This window comes from Chelonoidis abingdonii, chromosome 4 (assembly GCF_003597395.2).
Source record: "Chelonoidis abingdonii isolate Lonesome George chromosome 4, CheloAbing_2.0, whole genome shotgun sequence".
NCBI lineage: Eukaryota > Metazoa > Chordata > Testudines > Testudinidae > Chelonoidis > Chelonoidis abingdonii.
In genome coordinates this window covers 110870460-110891121 of record NC_133772.1, presented here as the reverse complement: position 1 = coordinate 110891121, position 20662 = coordinate 110870460, and the positions used below count along the sequence as shown (strand labels likewise).

Here is a 20662-nt window from a genome sequence, read left to right as displayed (position 1 = left end):
TCAATACTCTCTTGAGAGGTATCCCTGGAAAAGGACCGGAAGGGGATAAGAGGTTTGGAAGAGACTGAAAATGCATGGGACATCTCTTCCTTATGATCTGAAGGACCCAATGGCCCAAGGTAATTCCAGCCCAAGCTTCTTGAAAATGTGGTTGCCAAGGGGGGGGGGGGGGGGGGGGGAAGAGAAAAGAGGGGTAAAATAGATCTTGTGGTGGTCTATCCAGGCTGCCACTGATTGTTAGACCTGCTGCCCATTCAAAGCCCCAGACTTCAGGGCAGCTGAGTAGGAACCAATGGGTTACCACCAATGAAATCTCTACATCTTCCTTGGAGGCTCAGACAATCATGGAGATTGGCAATAATACTGCATTGAGAAACACCTCCCGAGTTATAGCTGGTGCTTACATTGCTTTCTTTTAGGGTTGTCATAACTATAAAAAGGGAAGAGTATACAAGAGGGTTGTTACAATACTATAAAATCCCTCCAGGCCAGAGGCACCAAAATCCTTTTACCTGTAAAGGCTTAAGAAGCCCAGGTAACCTGGCTGACACCTGACCCAAAGGACCAATAAGGGGACAAGATACTTTCAAATGGGGGGAAGGGAAAAAGGGGGGGGAAGGGGCTGGAGAGAGAAGGCAGGTTTTGTCTGTGCTCTGTTTTGGTGGTGTTCAGTCTTGGGACTAAAAGGGACCAGACATCAATCCATGTTCTCCAAGTCTTTCGGAACAAGTCTCTCATATTTCAAACTTGTAACAGATAGGCAAGGCATACTAGTTTCATCTTTGTTTTCTCAACTTGTGAATGTTCCCTTTGTAAGGGACGTCTATCCCTGTTTTGTTGCAACTTTGAAACTAAGGCTAGAGGGGGTTCCTCTGGGCTCTTTGAATCTGATTACCCTGCAAAGTTATTTTCCATTCTGATTTTACAGAGATGATTTTTACCTTTTCCTTTTAAGAAAATGCTTCTAAGAAGCAGACTGATTTTTCCATTGTCCAGAGACCCAGGGGTTTGGGTCTTTGATCACTTGATTAGGATATTATTCTCAAGCCTCCCCAGGAAAGGGGGTGTAAGGGCTTCGGGGGATATTTTGGGGGAACAGAAACTTCAAGTGGTCCTTTCTCTGTTTCTGGTTAAATCACCTGGTGGTGGCAGCATACCAGGTTTTAACCTAAGCTGGTAGAAATAAACTTAGGGGGTTTTCATACAGGTCCCCACATCTGTACCCTAGAGTTCAGACTGGGGAAGGACCCCTGACAAGGGCAGTGGTTCTCAACCAGGGTACGCATACGCCTGGGTGTACGCAGAGGTTTTCCCAGGGAGTACAAGTCCCCGTTTAGCTATTTGTCTAGTTTTACAACAGGCTACACAGAAAGCACTAGTGAAGTCAATGCAAACTAAAATTTCATGCAGACAATGGCTTGTTTATACTGGCTCTATATACACTATCAATTGGAATATAAAATGATACTTTTCATTGTATTTATTTTATAGTTATCTGGTAAAAATGAGAGTAAGCAATTTTTCAGTAATAGTGTGCTGTGAAACTTTTGCCTTTGTATAAGAGATTTTATAAGCAAGTAGTTTAAGTGAGATGAAACTTGGGGTATGCAAGACAAAAAAAATCAAACCCCTGAAAGGGATCCAGTAGCCTGGAAAGGTTGACAGCCACTGTTTTAGGGGATGAGACAGAGACCCAAAGAGCATAGAGTTGCCTGGAATCCTTCAAAGTATGTAGTGCCTTATCAGTGCCACTGCTAAACAGATGACCTCCCATTTGAAGGAAGCTCTCCATTACTGCTTAGATCTCTCTTGGGATCCCTGAGGGCTGAAGTTATGATGACCTCTTCATGGATATTGGTGTGGCCATTGTTTGCATCTCTTGTCAGGCACATTCAGTGCAGCCTGCAGAGATGTTTGAGCAGTTAATTGGCTATCAGCCATAAGAGATTATGGTTCCTCCTGATGCTTCTTGGGTAATTTATCCAAGAAATTGGATAATTGTCCAAGTTCAAAAAAGATCTTATTGTGGGAATAGTGCTTGATAGTTTGCTTCCTTCATTTGTAGGCTTTCAACCAACAAGGTTGAGCTTTTGTGGGGTCCTCTCACATGGGTATTTTGTAGGACTTACTGTTTTGTTCTCTCCGATACAGCTTGTACCACAAGAGTGCCAGGCATGGGATGCTAACAAAAATATTCAGAGGCATGATATCTTCTGCCTGCTTTCTTGAAGTTAGTAAACAGAAGCTGATGTCTGCAACATCCATCTGGCACATTACAACAGACCATCACTGACTGGTACAGCCAACTTTCCTCAAGTTACATCAAGTATTATTCAAGAGTTTAGTCCTGCCTCAGGGCAGGTGACTTGACTATGACCAATTGAGATCCTTCTAGGCTTACATTTCTATGAGTTTCTTCTACAGTCTCTAGAAGGACATACAGGGTATCAGCCATCTGTTTTATCAGGTCCTGGAAGACAATGAATTAATCCTCTGAAGTCAGTGAAGGTACTGTCACTGCCTCATCAGGGCAGGACAACATTGGAGCTGGGATTTGATGCTCCTGCTCAGGAGAATGCTGTTCTCCATTCTTCTCCTCTTGCCTCTTCACAAATGAGTTGAGTTCTACAGCTGCTGGAAACTGAATTCATCTCTTCAGCTCTGGATACAGCAGAGAATGCTGGCTTTCAGAAATAGGGCCAAATATCCCAGGTGATCCAGTATGATTGGTGCAGGAAGGAGAGTGGGGAGGAGGGCACATCAATGATACCAGGACAGGTGCTCACTATGACTATGTGTTCTTAGCTCCTCTAACTGAATATCATCTAGATCTTTTTGACTTCCCCTCCTAAGTGATCCGGGGGGGGGGGATGGAAGATGAGGGGATGATTTCCCAATACGTTTTAGGGAAGAGGAGAAGGAATATACCCTCCTCTAACAGAAGGACAATTCTGTCAGAAGTATCCTGCCTATGAACCAGGGAGGTTTGCACAGAGGTATCTTCCCTGGACACACATGGATGTTCTACAATAGGGGGGTGGAGGGACATGTTAAATTACCTCCTGGAATATTTTAACATTGTTTTTAGTACTGGGCCCACCAAATGATGCGATAAATGTATAAGTGCCAGATACAGAAGTACACTATGCTGGGGCCAGTACTAGAGGGAGTACATTCCTAAGCTTTAGATGGTACCACCTGAGCTGCCTTAAATATCAGCACTGAGGTATCAAGTGTCTTCTCCATCTTATGACTTGCTTTGACTTCAGTTGACATAACTCACCTTCCCTGGCACCAGCAGGAGGCCCAATCTGTGTCTGGGGTCATCTTTAGAACAATGCTCTTTCCTGCCTCTACCAGACATCAACGCTGATGACTGGTGGACAAAAGAGGCCTTTCAGAGGAAGTAGCCTAGGAGTGCAACTTACCAGGGCACTGAGGGAGATGGACAGAACCACACATTGAGGCTTCTCCGAAGCTATTCCAGAGTCTGAGGAAGCCTGCACTGACTTCTCCAGCAGGAAGAACTTCAGCCTCACCTCATTCACTCACTGTATGGGTGCACTTTAGAGGAGAGTCTATTGATAGAGATTCTCTAGGTTTTAGTCAGGAGGAGAGGATGGAAGAGGCTAAAGTGTGGGCCAGATCAGATGAGAAACATTCACGTAAAAGAACCTGACACATTAGAAGAGGGCAGACAAACAGTGACAAGTTTTTTTAAAGTGCTTGTACACAAATGTTAGAAATCTAAATAAATGGGTGAACTAGAGTACCTCGTGTTAAAGGTATATGTAGGCATCATAGAAACCTGGTGGAGTGGGGACAAATCAATGGGACACAATCATTCTGAGGTACAAAATAATATCGGAAGGACAAAACAGGATGTGTGGTGGGAGGGAAGGTGGCACTATGTGAAAGAAAATGTAGAATCAAATGAAGTAAAAATCTTAAATGAAGCCACATGTTTCATAGAATCTCTATGGACAGTAATTCCATGCTCTTACAAGAATATAACAGTAGAGAGCCATTATCAACCACCTGACTAGGACAGTGATAGTGACAATAAAATGCTAAGGGAGATGAGAGGCTATCAAAATAAAGAACTCAATAATAGTAAGGGATTTCAATTATCTCCATACTGACTGGGTACGTCACCTCAGGACGAAATACAGAGACAAAATTTCTCAGTAATTTAAATGACTGCTTCTCAGAGCAGCTGGGACAGGAACCCACAAGGGGAAGGCAATTATCGATTTAGTCCTGAGTGGAGTGCAGGATCTGGTCCAAGAGGTAACTAACAGGACCACTTGGAAATCGTGACCATAACAAAATTTAACATTCCTGTGGTGGGAAGAACACCTCAATAGCCCAACACTGGCATTTAATTTCAGAAAGGAAGAGAACTATGCAAAAATCTGGTTAGTTAAACAGAAATTAAAGAGGTACAGTGACTAGAGCAAAATCCCTGCAAACTGCATGAATACTTTTCAAAGACACGATAGAGGCCCAACTTAAATGTATACCCTAAATTAAAACCACCGCAACCACCAACCACCCACACAAACCACCACCACCACACAAACAAACCAAACACCACACAACCCACAACCACCACCCACCCACCCTCCACCAAACCACAACCAAAAGATCCACCATGGCTTAACCATATAAAGGAGGCAGTGAGATAAAAAGGCATCTTTTAAAAGCGGAAGTCAAATTCTGGTGAGGTAAATGGAAAGGAGCATAAACATTGCCAAATTAAATGTAAAAACGTAATAAGAAAAGCCAAAAAGGAGTTTGAAGAACAGCCAGCCAAAAACTCAAAAGGTAATAAAATATTTAAGTACATCAGAAGCAGGAAGTCTGCTAAACAACCAGTAGGGTCCCTGGACAATCGAGATACAGAAGGAACACTTAAAAACGATAAAGTCATTGCAGAAAAACTAAACGAATTCTTTGCTTCAGTCTTCATGGCTGAGGATGTTAGGGAGATTGCCAGACCTGAGCCGTCCTTTGTAAGTGCCACTAGAGGAGGTTTTGGAATTAAGTGATAAACTTAATAGCAACAAGTCACCGGGACAAGATGGCATTCATCCAAGAGTTCTGGAAGAACTCAAATGTGAAATCGTAGAACTATGGTTTGTATCCTGTCCTTTAAATTGGCATCTGTACCCAATGACTGGAAGATAGCTAATGTAACGCCAATATTTAAAAAGGGCTCTAGAGGTGATCCCAGCAATTACAGACCAGTAAGTCTAACATCAGTACCAGGCAAATTAGTTGAAACAATAGTAAAGAATGAAATTATCAGACACGTAGAAGAACAAAGTGTTGGGCAAAAGTCAACATGGTTTCTGTAAAGGGAAATCAAGTCTTACTAATCTATTAGACAGGGGCAGCTCTAGGTATTTTGCCTCCCCAAGCATGGCAGGCAGCCTTCAGCAGCTTGCCTGCAGAAAGTCCCCAGTCCCGCGGCATACCTGCGAGAGGACCACCAAAGCCATGGGACCAGCGGACCTTCCACAGGCATGCCGCCAAAGGCAACCTGCCTGCTGCCCTCGTAGCGACTGGCAGAGTGACCCCCCCCCGTGGCTTGCCACCTCAGGAATGCGCTTGGTATGCTGGTGCCTGGAGCCACCCCTGCTATTAGAGTTCTTTGAAGAGGTCAAACAAACATGTGGACAAGGGGGATCCAGTGGATATAATGTACTTAGATTTCCAGAAAGCCTTTGACAAGGTCCCTCAAAGGCTCTTACATAAATTAAGTTGTCATGGGATAAGAAGGAAGATCCTTTCATGGACTGAGAACTGGTTAAAAGACAGGGAACAAAGGGTAGGAATAAATGGTAAATTTTCAGAATGGAGAGGGGTAACTAGTGGTGTTCCCCAAAGGTCAGTCCTAGGACCAACCCTGTTCAACTTATTCATAAATGATCTCAAGAAAGGGGTAAACAGTGAGGTGATAAAGTCTGCAGAAGATACTAAACGGCTCAAGGTAATTAAGACCAAAACAGACTGAAGAACTTCAAAAAAATCTCACAAAACTAAGTGATTGGGCAACAAAATGGCAAATGAAATTTAATGTGGATAAATGTAAAATAATGCACATTGGAAAAAATAATCCCAACTATACATACAATATGATGGGGGCTAATTTAGTTACAACGAATCAGGAAAGATCTTGGAGTCACCATGGATAGTTCTCTGAAGACGTTCGTGCAGTGGCAGTCAAAAAAGCAAATAGGATGTTAGGAATCATTAAAAAAGGATAGAGAATATATTATTGCCCTTATATAAATCCACTGTACACCTACATCTTGAATACTGTGTACAAATGTGGTTGCCTCATCTCAAAAAAGATATACTGGCATTAGAAAAGGTTCATAGAAGGGCAACTAAAATGATTGGGGTTTGGAATGGGTCCCATATGAGGAGAGATTAAAGAGCCTAGGACTTTTCAGCTGGGAAAAGAGGAGACTGAGGAGAGATATGATAGAGGTATATAAAATCATGAGTGGCGTGGAGAAATTGAATAAGGAAAAGTTATTTACATGTTCCCATAATATAAGAACTAGGGCAACCAAATGAAATTAATGGGCAGCAGGTTTAAAACAAATAAAAGGAGATTCATCTTCACACAGTGCACAGTCAACCTGTGGAACTCCTTGCCTGAGGAGGTTGTGATGGCTTGGACTATAACAGGATTTAAAAAGAGAACTGGATAAATTCATGGAGGTTAAGTCCATTAATGGCTATTAGCCAGGATGGGTAAGTAATGCTGTCCCTAGCCTCTGTTTGTCAGAGGTGGAGATGGATGGCAGGAGAGAGATCACTTGATCATTAACTGTTAGATTCACTCCCTCTGGGGCACCTGGCATTGGCCAGTGTGAGTGGACAGGATACTGGGCTGGATGGACCTTTGGTCTGACCCAGTATGGCCTCTTATATTCTTACATATACCAACTGGCAAAAGGAAACAACTAATTCTTGCTCACAAATGAGCTATCCTAAAATCAAAGGTGAATCGTAGACTGCTCAAGAGAAGCAGATGGTGCTGGGGCCATGCCTGGTCTCTAGGTACCCTTCCCTCAACTACCCCCAGGCAAAGTGGGCACAACCATCTCTCAGTTCCTTGTTGCTATCTGTGGAGCCCCAACTGACACTAGCCAAAAAGAATCTGATCTCAAGTACATGGGTTGCAGGTGCACAAAAATGGAATCTGTGTGGACAATCACTCCAAGAATTTGCTTTATCAAGACTTTTCCCCTCCCATAACCAAGTCATTAAAGTCAGTTATTCCAATGCAGTCTGAGGCATGGGGGGGGAGGGGAGACACGACACACCAGCATCACTAAATACCTACAGCTAAAACTTTGAGGCGCGCCTTCTCTGCCAGGCCTCTGAATCAAAGATGAGCATGGCAAGGGTAGGGAGAAGCTCTCTTGATCCTAAAGCTTCAGATTCAACTGCCTTGAGGGAAGGGGTGTGCATCCTACCTGGCTAGTCCTTCCTCGTAGAGGTAGACAACAAGTGGATCATAGGACGTCACCAGTACATAGAGGCGCACATCAAATTTGAAGTCTGGAAGAAGATTAGCAGGAATCAGTGACCACAAATACTTCCCAAGAGCCACTAGAATCTGAACCCAGCTGAGGGGGGAGCAGCAGATCCTTCTGAGAGCAATGGAAGTGTAAAATAGACAGTCTATCAGCTTCTGCTCACTTGATGTTCAGAGCCTGGGTTTGAAGAATCTCTTCCACCCCCACCCCACAACCATAGCTCTAGCGTACTGGAGAGATTTACCTATCAAAGAACGCATGGCAGCCCAAATAGCTATCCATAGGCTGCTGAGACCATCTGGTCAGGAAACTCAGAGGAAGCAGTCAATTCCCACACACTCACCATCTATGAGAAGGGGGTTGTTGATGTAGCGGGACACCAGGATATTCTCTTCCAGGGAAATCTGGTTCGGCTACAGAACAAGACAGCATCAGTCCAAGAGTGAGGAAACCACAAATCCAAAGGCTGATTTTAACAAGAACCTTTTCATTCTAAAGTCATTCTGTGCTGTAGCAGCTTCTGCTAGGGGAAAGTCTGGCCAGTAACAGGGTATTTAGGGTAATCAGACCCTGATCAGAAGCTTAATCAGGGTGTTACTATATTTCCAAAGAACCTGCCATCCCAGAGATCCCGAAGTGCTTTACACATTATATAAATTTAAAATTACACACAAGTGTTCTCCTGAATTGGTCTCAATAGCTGTTTAAGAGCTACACAGCAATTATGCACAAGAAGTTAGGGGCTGGAAGTCTCAAATGACAGTCACATTGACTTCCTACTACTGTGATGTTAGGTATATTGACCAAGCACAGGATTAGGGGGTTCACTTTCTTCTCAGGCATCGAGGACTGGCTATTGGTGGAGGGAGATCCAGGAATAGAAGGAGTAAATCCTGTGCCAAGATCTTAATTTCAGGGGTCTCCAGCATATTGAAGGAGAGAGCCAAGAGTGGGGGAGATGACCATCTCACACCTTCAATCTCTGTGGTCAGCTCCAGGGCTGTTACCCAACTACTCATCCCTGCCTAGCTGAGCTCCCCTTATCCCAGTGTCAGATAGCAGTGAGGCTGCTGTGCTGACATGGGAGCTCACGATAGGAAGCTCCATTATAGATCTACGACAAATACACAAATCCGTGGGCAACCAGATACGCTCTTCAGTGACACAGGCACAGATCACTGACTGGGGTGGGAAGCTGTGTAACTTGCAGAAAGCAACCTCTTCAGGAGACTTACTCTTCACTGTCTGTAAATCCCTCTTTCTGCCCCTTGCAACTAAAAATGATCCAGATTAGTTAAGATTCTTGTCCCAGTCTGTGAAGGAGACAAATCTAATCCACCTCCCTGTCTTTCATTCATTTGTGTCTGGAGATCCACACTGCTCTTGTTCTGGCCAAGGGAAATCTAAGCTAACTAAAGAATGAGAGCTCAGGCTCTCTTGGTATGACACAAAAATGGCAGTGTGTGTTTTACTCTGGATCAGACAAATAGTTGAGGATTTTTATTTTTTTAAAAACACTTTCCATGAACAGATTCTAGAAAAAACACTCTGTGTGGAGGTCACACTAAGAAAAGGGAAATCTTTGGGCCAAACCAGCTGACATATTGCTGGAATAGATACAGAGAGATCCCAGGAGGGCCCTTTCCTCAGTTCATGGCTACCTGCCCATCACTTGAGCATGCACTCCCTCTCCTTCAAACAAAGAGCAAAGCTGAGTGCAGCTCTGGAAAGAGTTACTTCATGCACTTGGCTAGCTGCTCCCTTATTCCATGGGAAAGGATCCAGGTAGAGGACAGATGAAGCAACCTGGCCCCTTCGCTGCAGGGACAGAGGAGGGAGTAAATGAACACAAAGCAACTCAGCAACCAGCTTGGTAGTATGCCAGGAACATTTGTCCCATTAATTCCTAAGGCTCAGAATCCCCTCAACCCCTCTTGGCAATTGATTCTCAACTGGAGCCACTAGTGAGAAACTGATTCTCTGCACAGCATGCAAAGGGCAAGGCAACTACACATTGTGCTCAGAGCATCAGCCCTCGAGAGGCCTGGCACCATCAGCACCATGAATCCCAGAGCCCTCTGTATCCAGAACAAAGGCCTCTCCCTACCACTGGGGGATTTCACTTTGATGAAAGTTACTTAACTAATTGGGGCGATCAAATGGCCATGGGAGAAGACAACTCAGGGCCCGTGAAGGTAAGATGCACAATGATGAATATAGGATCCAGCTCTCTGTGTCAGACAGCCTGGGAGCCCCACTCCTACAGCTTTCCCCCCTCTAGGCAGCCTTCACCATTAGGGAAGCCCAGGATGCAGCTGCACAGCTATTCATATTGCATCAGGAACAGTCTTCTGGTTACTGCTGCATCTGAGACTTAAAAGGCATGCGTTGCAGGACATGAATCATGGAAAAATAGGATGCTGTGAGGCATGCCATCTGCTTGGGGTGCTGATCACCTACCAGAAACATAATGGTGCTGAAACTGACAGCAGTGTCACCTGCTCATGAGATTACCATGGCACTTGCCAAAGGGTGAAAATACGAGGGAATGGAATGCAGCATTATCTGGGGAAGGTCAGGATTCTGCTGAACACTTACATTGTTGACCAGGTAGACACCTCGCCCCCTGGAAGAGGCCACAGGTTTCACTATCCAGGGACCCCTGTCCTTTGAATAAAAACCTAGTCAAGAGAGAAGCATGAATCTGAAAAGTCTACCAACTTTTTGCAAGGGCTGCCAGCGTGTTCCCCACAATGGGAAACTGTTACAGAGCTTCTAACAGTTCTAGCATGAACGAACAATTTCTTCGCTTGTCCTGCTTTTCCCTACGGTATCAGAAAGCCCCAAATGCCCTCAGTAAGTCTGATCACTTAAGCTGGACACTGGCTTCTCTTCTCCATCTGGTATTCCTCCTGGTGCTTCCCCCTCCCGCTAGCATTCCCAGATGTTGGCCAGAGATGCTATGGTGTTGGTCTACAGCAATTCTTAAGGATAAGCCCTCCGATGCTCAGATCCATTAGCCCTCAGGCACTAGGATCTCTTTCATCTGCAGCTGATAATGCTGAAGGGCTCAGATCTCACACTGAGGCCATGGACTCAGCTAGGCATGGGGTAAGCAACACTCATAGGACAAGGATGATATAAACAAGCCAAAAAAACCTGTTTCCAGTAGTGTTATTTTAGCCTCCCTTCCCTGCAATTTTGTTGTTCACAGCACAAGCTGAGTTGTTTTTCTCAGGGGCCCCAAGCACAAAACTGGATAAGCACAATCTCCCCCCATACACCTAATTACTCCCTGGCTGCTGTTCAGGGGCTGGGCATTGCCACCCAGTCACTTACTGCAGAACTCCTGGTACTCTGTTGGCAGGATGAAGGTCTGAGGTAAGATGTGGAATGTCTTGAACCCGTGCGTATACTGCATGCGACTAACATTCTTGTACAATCGGTCTTTCCGAGTCAGTTCATATGACCTGAAATTACAAAATCAGCAGCTGCGTCTTCTCCATGAAGCATCTCTCAGCAACCCACATCAGTGTCCTAGCACTGAGGGTTTAGCTACTAGGGCTCTCTGCTCTACCAGAGAAACCTCAATCCCAAACTGCAGAATCCCCTCCTATTCCAGTCCAGGGTCTCCCTTTAGCTTTGCCAATACCCCTCAATCCCCATCTGCAGCACTCATGGTATTCCTGTCATTAGCCTCCCAAGGCAGAGACTGATCAGAACTGTAGTTTTAGTGACATGGACAAACATCTACCAGGTCCTACAGAGAACCCACCCAACCCCCTTCAATTGTGCACCAAATACAATGAGATGCCCAGTACCTGGGCTAGAAAGGCAAGTGCACTAAACCTAAGTGCGGTCTTTCTATTGCCAGAAAGGAATGGGAGATAGAATATGTGGCTCAGTCCTGATGCTCTGGGATCTCTGCATCACCCACCCCACACATTACTTGGAGACATTGATTTTCAGTCCCCTCCAGACACTAGTGAATTTGTTCAGCAAAGCTCTTACCTAGGGAAGTGGTTGACTTTCTGAATATCTGAGAGGGTGCGCAGCAGGTAGGGCTTCAGGTGGGATCCCGTCCACATGAGATTATAATCACTACTGTTGGGGTGTACCTGAGGATGGGACAAAGCCAAGGACAGATGAGACAGACCATACTACCACTAGTAACAAACAAACACTCTGCCCTCTACTTTGAGGGACCTGGGAAGTTTCTAGCCTAAAAGTCCCATCTACCCACTCATGGATTGGTCACCACTACAGTTTGTTATATTTCTAACCCAAGATGTTACACAGTTTTGCTAGGGGAGCTATTAAATAGCTGTCATATCCCAACCCTAGATACAGCTGTTGGGAAAAAGCTATTTTCATAGGCAGTCTAAATCCATTTATAAAGCATTCTGAAGTCCCAAAGTCCTGGGAGACTGAAACCCAATCCATCTCTTAAAAGAACTCACTCACAGGTACCTGCTGAAATACCCTTGACTGTACATAGGGTGCTGACATAGAACCTGGTAGGAGCTAGAGAATGATAAGCATTATAAATACATCACCACACACGCTCCTGCCTGCTATCTTAGGGTGTGAAATGAGGCTCCAAAAGGGAGAAAAAAAAATTAAAAAAACAAGATCAACCTGTATTCTTCCAGCTAAGGATACTTCAAAAACTGGGTTTACAATCAGAGAACAGAGCACCCCTGCAGGATAGTAGAATTGTGCAGTGTTCCCTGATAGATTGGCTGAAGGTTAAAAGCACCACAGGCCCAGGATCATGTGCTATATCTTGATTCGGAAAGAAGCCCAGAATTTCGACCTTTGCAACACGTGTCCTAAACTCAGTGGCTCTTAATATCCTTTAGATCTGGTGCACACACCTCGTGGAATCCATGGGCAGTCAGAATGCTGCGCACCAGGCGGCTGTCTGTTTTCACAATCTTATAAGACAAGCGATAGCGCTCTGTGAAGAAGGCAAGAGATGGAGTTAGTGACAGCAGCTGAGGTACCGACAGCCTGAGCACCCAATAATAGCAAAGCAAGATACATGCACTCTGCACCGCTTCAAGAGGGAGAAGAGTGCCATTGCACTTTGCACACTGCAGTTATATATTTTTATTAAAGCTAATGTTTAAAATCTAATTTACACAAGTTAAGAGGGAAGGTACTGTACATCTGGGGTCAGGCTCAAGTTGTAACCGATACTTGTAATCCCTCATAAGGTTCACAGGATCCATACATAGTACATAACGAGCATAGATTCAGATTGGGGTGTAGGAGCTTTTAAAATATCAGTGGATAATTGGTCTCAGGTATGCCACTCAGAATGTATTTAGAGTCCAAGTCAGTATTGGTGTAGTGAATAAGTACATGGGTGGGGTGCATCCCTTGGTTTGTCAGGGGAGGAAGTGGGTTATTTCCCTGACCGGCATTCTCAATTACTCAACCTGATACTAAGGGTGTCCCGTGATGTGCTTTTTGTAGATGTCTCTGGACCACCTGATGGTGTCGGACACCATGAGCGGTCTCATGAGCTGGGCGTAGCGCCAACTGACTCCACATGCTCTCAGCACTGGCTCATTGTGGGGGTCCTACGCCACCAAGGCCTCCATGACCAGAGCGTAAATCTGCACCTCATAGCCCTGGGCTCTCAGGGTGTCAGCCAGCGGGGTGTATTTCAGCACCTTCTGAGCTTGGGCTGCGTGGAAGGCGGGGGCCTGTTTTCAAATGGCACTGTTATGTCCACCATGAGGACCTTCTTTTCCATGTTGGTCATGATGATGTCAGCTCACAGTCAGCTGTCCATCTCAGGGATGGCAGAGTCGCTGGCGATCTTCCCCAGGGATGGCAGGATGGCTTTCACCAACCAGTTTTGGATGGTGTTGTGGTGGTGCCAACAGGCTCCAGAGTGGCGTTGGCATCCACACAGGATGTGAAGTAGGGTCTTGTTGCAGTAGTCACACTTTGCATACTGCAGTTATATTACATCCCTGATGAGTCTCTAGATGCAACAGCACTTGGCAAAGCACAGGGTTACACAAGATCCCTGTGCAACTCCGAATGGAACGCACACGGTGATGCAGCCTTGGATTATACCAATCCCTCAGTGGTCAAATATTCACCTTTAGTCAGTCCAGTCTCTTATGACACAAGAGGTACCATTTGTTCTCAGACTTTTCAGATATTTGATTGCCAACAAACCCCTGATTTCTTTACAGCTCTCTTCATAGGCTCTTTTGCAACACTTCAGAGTGTTATCTCAATATCTTCTGCACACCTCAAAATAGTCTTGGCTGCATGGACCTGTTTGGTTCATGCCACAGGCCTCACCTCCCCTGCAGGTACCTCGCCTGAAGCACCCATTGGCCGCAGTTCCCCATTCCCAACCAATGGGAGCTGAGGGGGGCAGTGCCTGCAGGCAAGGGCAGCACACAGAGCCTTCTGCCCCCATTCCCTAGGGGCCACAGGGAAGTGGTGCCAGGCACTTCAGGGTGCCTGCCTTAGCTCCAAGCGCCACAGGAGTGGCAATCCCGTGGGCTGTAGTTTGCCCACCCCGATCTAGATTCTAATACAAACACAGGTCAATGAACCGTTTAGAGGCAACTAGGTCCAGTCCAGAACCAAATATGTCTCATTCAAGGGAGAACGGCCACTCTTCACAACTCAGGCCTCTAGTTGCAGAATGTTTTCTGAACAAGTGGCTCTCAGCATTGGCTTGACAAGAAAATATTGTGACCAATCCCAAAACACGGCCAATCCAGACAGTCTCTCCTGACATCTTTTTTCCCCCCCGCCACCTCAAAAAGGAGGCAGGCACTTGCTTAGAGGCTACACAACCCCTCTCCTCACTACAGCAAACCTAGAGTTGGCACAGGTAATTGCACCCACCTCCAATCAGTCGGATGTAACTGTCCTTGGTCAGAATGGCTTCTGCATGAAACACCAATATGGGGATCCTCCTGCAGCCGCCAGTCCACATGATGCATGGGTGATCCCTGCAACAGAGAGATGGTTAACAATATGAGAGCAACTGAGCCTCATGGATATACAGTGGATTACTCATTATGAAGGAGTCCTAGTTTAGTCCCCCCACAGCAGTGTCACACATTCCCAGGCTTGCACACCAGCCTGCAAGTGTGATATGCAGGCACAAGTTAGCTTAAAGTATGAGTAAATCCTAACCCAAAACTTTTTTTTTGCTTCGGTCCAATCCAGAACAAAGCAGGTCTCATTCAAGGGAGAAAGTCACCCTCCATAACAAAGGCTTCTAGTTGGGGGATGTTTTTCAGACAGCATTGGCTTGACGAAGAACAAACCGTGACCAATTCCAACACAACCAATCCAGACAGCTTCTCCTGACATCTCTTTCCTGCCTTCATTTTACCTTGAGCTTTTATATTTAATTGATATGACTAACTGGTTAAGTAACTTGCATAACTTGACCTCAAGAGGAGCCTCACCCTTCTGCGCTAAAGGTCTCAGGAATCACATCTCTACACAAAGCATGAGCCACACCCAAGGACAGAGGAATACAGCACTAATACCATATCCACACTCCTAACCCCACCAACCCAAGCAAAGCAGGAACCACTCCACTGTATAAGGATTGGATACCAGTGCACTGCTGCCCTGCTTCAGATCTGTACTCCCAAGTGCACTAAGTGGCCACTGTGCTGGCATCCTGAGCTCAAATTAAATAAGCAACAGGAATTACACATTGTTCTACACGAGTGACACTATCTACACCCTCTCTTTTTAACTTGTGTCAAAAACAATAGGATTGCAGCCCAGAATTCCACAGGTTGTCCATGGCCACTCAGCAGCCTATGGAGCCTATAGGTGCCAAAATCCAGTAACCTATTTTGAGCCAAGCAGCCAGGCCACATTGCATACTGGGAACAGTAGCCTCTATTAAAAGGGGAGAATAGTTGCAATCTGTGCAATTTGATCCCAGTTCAGTCCAACCCTTAGCTGTTTGGGCATAGCCCCTTTCGTACCTCAATCTTGCTTCTGCTTTTTGTTGAGGTACCTAAACACAGAACACTACAAGACAAGCCTGGCAACAGGAATGGAAGCAGAAACTGTATTGTACCAAACAGTAACTTTAAGATTGGCTAAACTGACAGTGCCCTGTTGTTGCCTAGCACTGGCCACATCTCACTATGCAGTGTCAACATGACACTGCCTTAAAGCCTCAGACTATCACAGTGCAAAAACACTGATGTTTGTATGTGTTTGAATGCTCAACATCAGGAAGGAGCACCATATCTATCAGCAGATCAGGGACCTGCTTTACCTGCACTGAGGTTGCCAGTTCCAGAACATGGAAGGGAAAAGCCTGCAACAAGAGTTGTAAAGACACATTCACCAGACTTGGCAACTTATGAATCCTAGTTGCTACAGAAGTTGTGAAATTGCTTTATCACAGAATGCTCCTCTATCCATATCCACCATGGACTGACAACCTATAAAATGTCCACATCAAACTAAAGACAATAGTAAGTACTTAACTTTAACAACTGTAGTCTGACCAGATAAGAGATATGCTCAGCTGGTTAGCTGGGAGAAAGTAATTCCCCACCTTGTCAGCAAGGAGTGGGAAAGTGGAGAAAACTTGTTTTAGAATCTTATACACGGTGTCTGCATTTGACATGTTATACCTACCACATGTGCCTTGAAGATACAAACTGTAGGTCCAGAACACCGACCCAATTGGATTTCTGGGAGAGGGTAAATCTGAGGGGTCAGCACTGAGTCTAGAGACTGAGCAAGGGACCACCTGACTGCACCTCTCAGGCGGGAGTGCTAGAAAGAAGATCTGCACCCTAATAGTGTGCCCAGAGATCCTAGGACAGTAGCAACGGCAGGTCTCCATTCAGAGTGAGTAATTAAAATACCCAGGGATTCAGCAGTCTGGTGACTGCCAAGAGGGGGCACTCCTCTGGAGCTGTGACAAGACTAAGCAGCTGAAGAGAAATGAAGCACAAACCATTGAAAGCTACTGTGTAAATAAAAGAGGCACAAAAAGCAAATTTGTCATTCTAAGCAGATAAAGCTCAGAGTCCTAATAGCTCACTGCTAAAGGAAATCAAACATGAATAGTTACAGAAAAGCAAACACCCTGGGAGGGTGTAGAATATCTTCTAGATCTACATGGATCAATCAAAGAAAAAGACATACAGAAGGGTGGATATGCACAGCATGTAAGATTTTTGGTATTATCTGTAGCTTCTTCAGATGCATGCCAGAGCAATGTTGCTTGTTTTGCCTGACCAGCATCCCTATTAGGTGAGGCTAAAGCCCAGGGTCTGAGCTGACAACACTGCAGCAGATACCAGCTAGTTTGCTAGGCCTGCGTCATACTGTGTACTAGGAAGAGAATATTCAAAGTTCCCAATATAGTCTTACCCCTGGAAGCATTTACTCTTGCTCACCATAGAACTCATTCCAGGATACATGACGACTCAGTGTACTGCGTAAGAATAGAGCCTCTCACCTCCAATTCTTGCTTCAAATCCCACCCAGGTTGATAGTGGACCCCAAAAATCTGTTCAGACAATATGCAGTGTTATTGCAGCTGTGTTGGTCCCAGGATATTAGAGGGATAAGACAGGTGATGCAATCTCTTTTACTAGACAGACTTCTATTGATGAAAGACAAGCTTTTTAACATGCACATCTTCTTCAGACCTGACCTGAAGAAGAGCTCTGTGTAAGCTCTAAAGCTTGTCTCTGACCAACAGAAGATGGTTCAGACAATATGAAATGAAGCCATGGCTTCAATGCAATTCCCACTAAACAGGGGTCTACATCATAAAACCACCCGCACAACTGTCCCCCCTCCACCTTTACAATCTCAGGAGAAAGGCTGATAATTGAAAGAACCATAAAATCTGAATTCTGTTCAGGGCAGGGGAAGGCACAACTGTGTGAGACACAAAGGATTCAGTGTCCAAGGGCTCCTTTTTAGAGCAGTGGGCATTATACAGGCTTCTCTTGCTTGTGCCCCAGCTAGATCCCTGTGACATATACACACTGCCCCATCTCTGTTTTCATCATTCTTTGAATCTGTTGCGTTCTGGGCTTAGTGGTCTCTCCCTCACCTGTCCACCAACCCAGTATTAAAATAGGCTGCCACTTTTCACCAGTGATAAACTCTTTAAAAAAAACGGTATTCAGTAATATACTTGTCTGTACCCTTGGGTTACAAATGCATAGAGAAGTACCTGTGTACCTTCCCCCGCTTTCTGCATTTCTAGACAGAGGTACACAAGAAGGCTCCTATATGGGCTCCTTCTCAAGACTGAGGTAAAGCAGTAATCTGCATGGACCCTCTCCCCACTTGGGATAGAAAAGATTTTTCCCCATAGACCATCCTATGTATCAGACCAAATGTGCTGCATTTGAAAGAGAAACAAATATTGCCTTTTCCTATTGCCTGTGCTCCCTCCCGCCACCAGACCAGACCATTCATGCCTGAGCCCTCCTATCTGGCCCCAGAAACCTTCCACCCACCCTTAGTTGAATTCAGTTGCTCACCCAAGGCCACTGTGCAGCAGCAACAAGTCTGAGCACAGGCTAGCACCTTACAGAAGTGGGAATAGAGCCAAAACAGCATGAAGAGGCTTTAGGTTAAGCTCTGCCCTGAGGATTTGCAGTGAGACCACTAGGGCTCAGACTATCCTCCAAGCAACTGTTTACATTCATCCCTAGCATGACCTTGGTCATCTGGTGCAGACATTGTGACTGAAGGACACAAACTTGGGCCCTGTTTCCCCTTCCCTGGGATGCTGGAGGACAACTGGCTAGCTCGATTTTGTCTGGAGCAATAGGTAGAGGCCCTCTGCATAGTCAGCTTGGGGAAGCCTTTCCCTCCAAGTCCCTGCTATGCTGAGCGTGATCTTTGAGAAAGAAGGGAACCCAGCTTATTAAAGCAAACTCAGCTAATGTGGGAGCAGGACACCATTCTGGAAATGGACAATTCTGGAGCAGAAGAGATGGAAGGAGGTGCTAGACAAAGCTGGGGATTAGGGCTGACAAGAACTCAAAGATGAATGGAAGTAATATACTTCCTATTAAGTTTAAATAGAACATAGGGGGCAAGAGCACTCAAATGCCCTGCAATTCTTTGTGCTCCCACACGTAAAAACCAAAGCAAATGCAGCCAGCAGAACTGGGGCTACCCAAATTTTCCTGAATGGCACCAAAGAGAATCCACCCCAGGTGAGAAGGGGATGCCAGTGAGTCATGAAAGACTGTACCAATAGATAGAAAGCCAGAAAATGAGTGGAGCAAGAGAAATCATAGAATATCAGGGTTGGAAGGACCTCAGGAGGTCATCTAGTCCAACCCCCTGCTCAAAGCAGGCCCAACCCCAGACAGATTTTTGCTCCAAATCCCTAAATGGCCCCCTCAAGGACTGAACTCACAACTCTGGGTTTAGCAGGCCAATGCTCAAACCACTGAGTTATCCCTCCCCACAGCTAAGGCCTCATCCCCTCCCAGAGGTTCCCTCTCTACAGGAAAGGGGGTCCTAGGCTTCCCAAAGCAAGAAGTTCTGCACCTACCAACATACCATGTGACCCTGATCCTTCTTTATTATTAAAAGCCCAAGACCCACCCCAGCTATTTCCCTCCTCAACACACAGGAGGATGTAGGGACAGAAGAAGGATATGGAGACAGAGAGAATGCAGCTGTCACACTAGATAAGTAAATATCCTCCAAAGACCCCAGTACATTCCAGGTGAAGCATAATGAAGGTTCAGGTACAGTATGTTACTACTTACTCTGGCCCTTCTTCCACCTCTTCCTCCTCTGACGATGAACAGCCAGTTTCCTCTAGGTCCCGTGCCATCCCAACTGGCATCTCCTATGGGAGTTTTCATACAGCTCAGTCACAGTGGTCTCTTAGACCCTTTCATATAGAATCAGTGGATCTAACCATGCAGCTACCTGCAATAATCATCAGAAGTATGGGTATATGACTGAGCAGAATAGCCTAGACATAGAAGTCAACTCAACTGTTTCCAGTACACAAATCTACACGGGATACAAACTCTGCTGCTACAGGGCATAAATAAACCGACTTGCTGCCAGAAGGCAGGAAGAAACTTCCTTAACAGTCAGGTCTTGCACTTTCCTCTGAACCATCAGAGGTTCTGGCCACTAGTCCGGGACACTTGACTGCACTCACTGGAGATGGATAGCACTGCTAGTTTTTAGTCACTGTGATACTCCTTAGGGGATTCTTCATAATGGTTGAAGGCCCCTGAGGACCCCCCACATACACACACCCCGGGTCTAACAGCTCCAGTGCAGGAAGTCCCAGGCTAGCTGCCAAAGTGTCATTGGGCTGACTCAGCACCCCAGGGAAGAAAGTTACTTTCCTGTGCGCCTGATTCAGAGACTAGCTGTTAAAGGTCTGGCTACTTCAGCACTTTCTTCCTCAATAGCTTTCCTTACAGGGACATGCTTTAGTCAAACCTCTTTGGGCTTTACCGCCTACGAAGGAGGGACTGGACCGCCACGCCGCCTGTTGCCGACGCGCGTTGGCCCAGGTCCTCTGGTCACTGCCTGTGCAGGAGCCTCCGACTCTCCCCGTTAGCCCAGCCAGAAGGGTCGGTCCGGGATGCGAGGAGAGTCCAGCCCCGCGGTGAGGCCTGGGGGCACCACAGGCTGCCTGGGATAAGGGACTTCCCAGGGCAGCGGCCCCTCCCCACTACGCCCGCGAGCCCGACCCCACCTGCCACCAAGGGGCCCGGCCGCGTTCCGGGGAGGCACCTGGCCCCGCTGAACGCAGCCGCCTCGGGACTAGCGAGCCCGGGACACCAGGCTTCCCGCCGCGTTGCCGGGCGGCGGCCGCAGCTTCCCCCACCGCTGGAAACCCTCGTGACTGTCAGGATTCTCTGGGACCGCACCAGGCGCCGCCCGCCTTCCCCCTGTACCTACAGCCTCATCTTCCCGGTAGGGGGCTGAGTCCGGGAAACTCAGCCCTGGCGGCCGCAGCTCCCTCCGCCTGACGCTTCCCCGGTTACTACAACAACCAACAGGCAGGCAACTGCCCAACTCCCTGCTGCGCAGGCGCCAGCAGCACCCCCGTCGCTCTT

At 46.3% G+C, this 20662-nt stretch overlaps 1 protein-coding gene across 18 annotated transcripts in view; it reads right to left on the bottom strand.

Moving 5' to 3' along the window:
- The window catches only part of TTLL5 (tubulin tyrosine ligase like 5), a 239726-nt gene extending 219069 nt beyond the window's left edge, over positions 1-20657 (bottom strand). For 15 of the 18 annotated variants that reach the window (XR_012655815.1, XR_012655816.1, XM_032802003.2 and 12 more), the window contains exons 1-8: positions 19343-19789; positions 14445-14551; positions 12437-12519; positions 11571-11677; positions 10899-11029; positions 10158-10240; positions 7903-7972; positions 7497-7581 (exon numbers count right to left, since the gene is read on the bottom strand). Coding sequence is in view for 16 of the 18 variants with exons in the window: in XM_032802003.2 (XP_032657894.1) it covers positions 7497-7581; positions 7903-7972; positions 10158-10240; positions 10899-11029; positions 11571-11677; positions 12437-12519; positions 14445-14551; positions 19343-19422 (746 nt within the window). In the remaining 2 variants the exon portion in view is untranslated. Of the gene's footprint in view, positions 1-7496; positions 7582-7902; positions 7973-10157; positions 10241-10898; positions 11030-11570; positions 11678-12436; positions 12520-14444; positions 14552-19342; positions 19790-20293; positions 20347-20500 lie in introns of those variants that run through there. The other 3 variants (XM_075065558.1, XM_075065563.1, XM_075065554.1) reach the window with 2 other exon arrangements.
- Between the last annotated feature and the right edge of the window lie 5 nt (positions 20658-20662).